At 34.2% G+C, this 7,418-nt stretch overlaps 1 protein-coding gene across 1 annotated transcript in view; it reads left to right on the top strand.

Moving 5' to 3' along the window:
- Positions 1 to 7,043, top strand: part of LOC137632754 (amiloride-sensitive sodium channel subunit beta-like) — a 12,034-nt gene extending 4,991 nt beyond the window's left edge. Inside the window, exons 5-6 of the mRNA XM_068364834.1 lie at positions 6,178 to 6,453; positions 6,961 to 7,043. Coding sequence (XP_068220935.1) covers positions 6,178 to 6,453; positions 6,961 to 7,043 — 359 coding nt within the window. The remainder of the gene's footprint in view (positions 1 to 6,177; positions 6,454 to 6,960) is intronic.
- The last annotated feature ends 375 nt before the right edge of the window (positions 7,044 to 7,418 follow it).

The raw sequence follows: 7,418 nt of genomic DNA, 5'->3' as shown, positions 1-7,418 counted from the left end.
TGAAAATGTTATATATAATGAAAATGTGATAAGATTGGGAAAATATGATATAGTACATAATATATGTAGCGAAAGTAAGATATAGTTATGGAACATGTGGATAGTATTGAAATATGTTCTGGTATAATGGGATATAGTAGTGAAGATAAGATATATTAATGAAAATATGATACAGATTATGATATAGTATGAAAAATAATGGTAATCAAATGAGGGGACATTTGGTTTCCATTTGTTTTAAATGCTGGGAAGTATTCGTGGTAAAAAGGAAAAGCATAATAGAAAGAGGTGCACACAGGAATAATAAACTTTCATCTGAAGAGAGAGAGAGCCTTACCTTACCTTATTGCCTTATTTTTTGTTTGGGTTCCCCCAGGTCCCTCAGTGTGAGGCACCTCGTATATCCACCAGAGAGTTGTTAATGCATCTTCCGGTGTATTTTGCATCTTCCAGTCTTGGATGGTCTGGGATGCATCTTAGGTATTTATCGAGCTTATTCTTAAACACATCTACGCTCACTCCTGATATGTTTCTTAGATGAGCAGGCAGCACATTAAATAGTCGCTGCATTATCGATGCTGGTGCGTAGTGGATTAATGTCCTGTGCGCCTTCCTTAGTTTTCCTGGTATATTTTTTGGCACTATTAATCTACCTCGGCTTGCTCTTTCTGATATTTTTAGCTCCATGATGTTTTCAGTAATTCCTTCTATTTGCTTCCATGCTTGTATTATCATGTAGCGTTCTCTTCTCCTTTCTAGACTGTATAGTTTTAAAATTTGCAGTCTTTCCCAGTAGTAAAGGTCCTTAAGTTCTTCTATTCTAGCAGTATAAGACCTTTGTACACTCTCTATTTGTGCAATACCCTTTTGGTAGTGTGGGTACCATATCACATTGCATTACTCGAGTATACTACGTACATAAGTTTTGTAAAGCATAATCATATGTTCAGCTTTTCTTGTTTTAAAGTGTCTGAATAACATTCCCATTTTTGCTTTACATTTAGCCAACAGTGTTGCTATTTGGTCGTTGCATAACATATTCCTATTTAACATTACACCAAGGTCTTTAATTGCTTCCTTGTTTGTGATTGTCCCGTTATTAGGTCCCTTGTATGCATATACCATTCCTTCTCTGTTTCCATAATTCATTGATTCGAATTTATCGGAGTTAAATAACATCCTATTTATCTCCGCCCATTCATATATTTTGTCTAGATCTCTTTGTAGTGAGTTCCTATCTTCATCACAAGTAATTTCTCTACTTATTCTTGTGTCATCGGTGAAACTTCTCACTACAGAGTTTTCAACATTGCAGTCTATGTCTGAGATCATAATAACAAACAGCAGTGCAGCTAAAACCGTACCTTGTGGCACGCCAGATATTACCTGAGCTTCATCCGATTTCTCGTCATTTGCAACCACTATCTGTTTTCTGTTTTGCAGGAATTCTTTTACCCATTTTCCCATCTTTCCCACAATATTATGCTTTCTCATTTTTTTCTCTAATATATTGTGGTTTACCTTGTCAAAGGCTTTTGCAAAATCTAGATAGATCACATCTGTGTCTTTTTCATTTATCATATTTTTGTATATGTTTTCATAGTGTGCTATCAGTTAGGTTTGTGTACTTTTTCCAGGCACAAAACCGTGTTGACCTATATTAAACAGATTATTTTTAACCAAATGATCCATTATTTTCTTTTTTATTACCCTCTCATACACTTTCATAATATGTGGTGTTAGACTAACAGGTCTATAATTGCTTGCCTCTAGTCTTGATCCACTTTTGAAGATAGGGGTTATATAAGCTAATTTATGTTTAACATATATCTCGCTCATATCTACACTTTGTCTTAGCAGTATTGCGAGCAGCTTCGCGATAGTGTTTGCAGTTTTTTTTAACAAAATCGCTGGAACTCCGGCTGCCGATCCATTTTTAATTTCGTTTATAGCCTTGACAATATCTGCTTCCTTAATATCTATATCCGTTAGATATTCAACATTTTCTTCTCTCATTTCTGTTTCATTATTCTCATTCGCAATTCTTGGCGTGAACTTACTCTTATATTTTTCTGCTAATATGTTGCATATTTCCCTTTTTTCATTCGTTAGCCGTCCTTCAATTCTTAGAGGGCCTATTTCTATTCTCCCTTTATTCATCTTTTTTGCATAGGAGTAAAGTACTTTGGGATTTCTTTTTATATTTTGAAGTGTCCTTTCTTCTAAGTCCCCTTTTTCATTTTCTTTCGACTGTATAATCTTTTGTTCTGCATTTTCTATCTTACATTTTATTTCAATCATTTTCCACACATTTTTTTCTTTTGCAAGATTTATCTTCCACTTTCTAATTTTCTGAAATAAGATCTTTCTGTCTCTTGGTATGCACGTCTTTTGTTTTTTTGTTTTTTTTCGGTACATATTTTTCAACAAGTTTCTCCAGTATTTTGTACAGTATTTCTGTATTTACCTGTGTATTATCACTTACAAATACATTTTTCTATTCTTTATTCAGTTCTTCATTTATTTCTGACCATTTTATATTCTTACTGTAAAAATTATATTTTCCATATCCTTCCCAAAGTTTTGTGTTTTTATTAATTCTGCGATCACTTGCTTTGGGATGAACTATCAATTCTATGACATTGTGGTCTGAAATTCCCTTGTTATACACTATTATTTCGTTAACATAATTCACCTCATTCACAAATACTAGATCTGGGACATTTTCCTTTCTTGTTGGAATGTGGTTTATTTGTTTCATATTATGATCTAATAGCATATCTTGAAGCTTTTCAAATTGCCTCTTACCTTCTCGCTACTATTACTCTCTTTTTTTATATGTATACATACAACCACTTTCTTCTATCCGTTCTTTCCAATTCACGAAAGGAAAGTTAAAATCTCTGGATAGGATTATATTCCAATCTTTATGGTTTCTACATATATCATCTATTTTTTCTATTATTAGGTCAAACTTCTTAGTATTTGGGGGTCTGTAAACTACAATATTCACTAGTTTTTCAAATTCAAATTCTACCGCAATCAATTCACATTCTGTGTTGCTGTATTTTTCACAGACTTTTCCTTGATTTATGTCTCTTCCATATATTGCGGTTCCCCCTTGATTCCTATTTTTTCTGTCTGATCTATAAGTTTGGAAACCCTTTATCTGGTCATCACTTCCAGTCTCTTAGGAATACCATGTTTCACTTATATTTAATATATCTATTTTTTCAATTTGGGTTAGTTCTTCTAGGAACTCTATTTTCCTTTTAGAGTTACTCATGACTAAACCCTGTGCATTCATCACTATTATGGTTTGTGTTTCATCTCCATTATTTAATATTGGTAATAATATGGATTCTCCCATGCTTCCTTCCTGATCTGATATGATGTGCTTTTCTTCATTTCTCGGAATTCTGCCATTAAGAAATCCAACTTTTCTATTATATTGGTTCTTTCACCTTCATATTTATTTTTGTGTGTATACCTGCAATTATCCCCATATCTGCACCAACCCCTAGCATTATAGATGCATTCTTTGTAGTTGGGCTCTATTTCTGCAGATTTTGGTTGAAAGGCATCATATCTTGGGGCCTTTGGTGCATAGCGGGGTATATACGCGGCATGCTTTTTTGTTTCTTATTTTGTTTCATTTTTGCTTTCATTTTTCTTTTCAGTTTGCTGTGTTTTCTTACTCTTATTCATAGTTGCAGGATGCATATATCGACATTTTTTGTTGAAACTGCATCCTTTTCCTTATTTTAGGGTTTTGCATATTTTTGGATGGAGATCTCTGCATTCGTCTCCATATCCGTCTAAATACGCACATTTACCATATATTTCATAATTATGGCATATCTTTGGATGCTTGTAGTAGCATCTTTCGCCAAATCTGCAATTCCCTCTGTTCAGCATATTACAGATTATATTTTTCTTTTCTTTTTTTTCTTGTTCTTGCTCTTCCCTAAAAGTATATAGGTCCGGGTAGAGTCTCTTGGGTCTATTATTTGTTTCCATCTGATAATTTATTTTTTCATAAGTATGTTGTTGGATGGCAGCATAAGTTATATCAATGATTTTCTCTGCATCCTTACACATATCCTGTTAATTTTTCTCTTCTTCTTCTTCTTCTTCTTCTTTTTCTTCTTCTTCTTCTTCTTCTTCTTCTTCAACCATTTGCAGATTTAGTCTCAACTTAATTATATTTTCTATCCAGACTAAGCATGTTGAGCAGAATACCTTTGTGTCTCTATTTTTTATTTTTTGCTGTATTTCAGCACATGTAGGGTGTGTTGGAACATGGCAGGCATTACATTTTCTAATCAGTTGTTGAGGATTATTAATGGAATACCATATCTTACATGTATTACACCATTTTGGCATTCTTTTTCCTAATCCATCAATCAGCATATTCACCATATTGGACTTGTTATTGTTCTTTGATGGAATGTGTTGATTGATGTAGACTTTCTTTATAAGTCTCTTTATCACTTGGATCTTCTTTGGAATTTCTTCTATTATTTTGCTGATGTTTTCCGCAGATCTGTTCCAGTTTATTGGATCATATTGTTTCAATATGTCTGCGAATATTTTTCCGTCACACTGGTTGGAGTTACTAGTGACCTCTGTTATCAGACGGTCGAGCTCCTGTTTCGCCAACTCATGGAATTTGCTTTTGCTGACTCCAACGATGTCTCTCCACGAATTGCCTGTGTTATACAATGCCATCTTGATTAGATTTTTATTAATTCACAAGATAACTATCCTATGCCGACGTTTTATCCCACTTTTCTGCCCTCAAACTAATCACCGACTATTCACGAAAACTTGTAGCTATATTTCACTCGATAGCCTTTTGTTATCCGCGTTAAATCAGGATATTTTTAGGGACGCACAAGTGTTCACTCACCGGCACACAAATACAACTCAGAGAGAGAGAGAGAGAGAGAGAGAGAGAGAGAGAGAGAGAGAGAGAGAGAGAGAGAGAGAGAGAGAGAGAGAGCGAGAGAGAGAGAGGATCTGAAGGAATGTACTCCTTATAAAATTGAGATGCAGGATTACTTTGAAATCTAAAGATTTTAGATGCTTTCTTGGGTATATTGGCACACTCATACACAAAACAGCACGGCATTGTGTACTATCACGTCACTAATTATATATAAAACAGAAAGATAGAGTGTGGACATAATCTGTTTTGCCGGCCACTGGCCACTGAGAGACTGGCTGGCTGGTAGCCTACCACCCGGAAAAAAAATAGTGCCCGTCAACCCAATGTATGGTAACTCGTATGGCGCTACTCTTGTTCATATAAGTACTCTAGTTCACCTCAATGAGCACATTTAATTTGATTGTTGACTTGCTGCTCCTCCTCTCGTAACTCGAATATGCTATAAAGCCCAATAAGAGCTTTTCCAATGACGTTTTCCCACATTCTATGCCACGCTTCTACTGCATTTTGCTTGCATGGACTCTCTAATTTCATGGAGTCATGTAGTGACCATATAATAAGAAGAAATAATGGTGGAGCACTGATGACGCCGCCATTACACAAACACTCACTTATACGTCAAAGTATATCATTATTTTCAAATCACATTACAGTATTCTCTGCTTCTTTTGGAAAATGTGATTTTAAATCTTCGAAAACTTCCGGAATTTCATTTAATGTCAGAAATGCCAAGGCAAATAAATGTAGAATCTTAAAACTAAAGTTTCCATTATTGCTGTAGTGAATTGATAATCCAATTGCCTGAATTCTTCACTACATACACTGTTCTATATAATAAAAAAAAAACAGTTTATTGTTGACGTTAGAAAGAAAGCAAATTATCGCGATTATGGGTGACGGGATTTTGGATGTGTCGGTAACGTAGCAAATTGGGATTCTGGCTGTCGGATTTGTGATTGTTGCGATTTTGGCTGTTTGGTTTGTGGTAGGTGGGATTATGACCCATCTATACACACACACACACACACACACACACACACACATATATATATATATATATATATATATATATATATATATATATATATATATATATATATATATATATAAAACAGGATAGTTACAAGAGAAAGGTTTTATATGGAGACAAAATCTGGAATGTAAGGGGAGACTGATAGATATTCTTTTTTTTTTTTTTTTTTTTCTTTTTTTTTTTTTTATTTCAGATCAAGCCAAAGTAATGTACCCTGCCGAAAGTTGTGGAAACTACGTATCCATCGAAGCTCTATATCACATGAGGAAGCAAATGACAAATGAGAGAGATCGAGACATAGAAGCTCTTAGGAGAGAGATGGCAAAGGAAAAAGAGGCTGAGAGAGAGTATTTTCAAAATGAAATGAAACTCCATGAGCAACATTTGACAAAGGAAGTGGAGACAGTGAAACAGAAGTATCAGGATGATTTTGAGTCTTATCTAGATGCCTCAGTTGACCGGATTATTGGTGAGTGATGAGTCATTGCGCTGGACGTCAAGTCGTTTCCTCTCTTGTTGGATTACATGTTGCGAGTTTTCATATTTTCTTTTTTATGATAATTATATCACGTCGAGATATTTCCATAAAGTGTAGCTCGCATTTCTGTTTTTTCCTCATACGAAAATCACAGTTCTGACGAATTTGAATTATATTAGCTTCCCTTATTGTTGCTAATCTTCAAACATTGTTAAAAAAATGTCCATACGGCACATCCATTCACGAGATTACTAACATTTTAATACTTGAACTGTGCTTTAGATTTGTATCTTAATAAAACTGGTTATTTGATATATGGGTCCTCTTATTACTATAGTTATGTGGGTCCTAAAATCATTTTTGAGTAAAGAAGCATGATAGCAAGAAAGCAAAGATGCATCTAAAAACACTTGAGAACAAGTAGAAATTTAACAGACAACTGCGCAACTGTCTCATAAAAAAAATAATTTACCTGCTGAAAATTTTTTTATCTTCTAGGAACCAAATCTGAAGGCAATTCTAAAGATGAGTCAATTGGTTCAGCAAAAAAAGCTTTCAACACACTCTTCCTGAAGCGGTGAAGTGAAGACTTTCTTCACTAGTTCAATAATTGTCATAATTGATTTCCTTGATAACACATATTCAATACCTATTACCAGTAAATGGATCAAGTACCTTGTTTTGCAGAATGAAGTTATAACAAAAGAAACGATTGAAGGAAATTAATATGTTGTACTTTTATTTCTCCAACAAAATTCTTAACTTCGAATCTCTTTTACAGCTTTTATTGCTCTTGGATTGCTTAGCAGCTTGAGCGACCAAGTTTTGATCTCGATGTGGATTCATTTCCATTACACAGTGACTGTGTAGATTACCTTTATGATTATTCATTACATAATATCCTGTAAAAGAATAATACAGGTTTTAGTGTTAAAACACATAACCATATGAAGAAG

Source organism: Palaemon carinicauda, chromosome 42 (genome assembly GCF_036898095.1).
Source record: "Palaemon carinicauda isolate YSFRI2023 chromosome 42, ASM3689809v2, whole genome shotgun sequence".
NCBI lineage: Eukaryota > Metazoa > Arthropoda > Malacostraca > Decapoda > Palaemonidae > Palaemon > Palaemon carinicauda.
The sequence above is the reverse complement of the archived record's forward strand: the minus strand, read 5'-3'. Positions and strand labels throughout refer to the sequence as shown.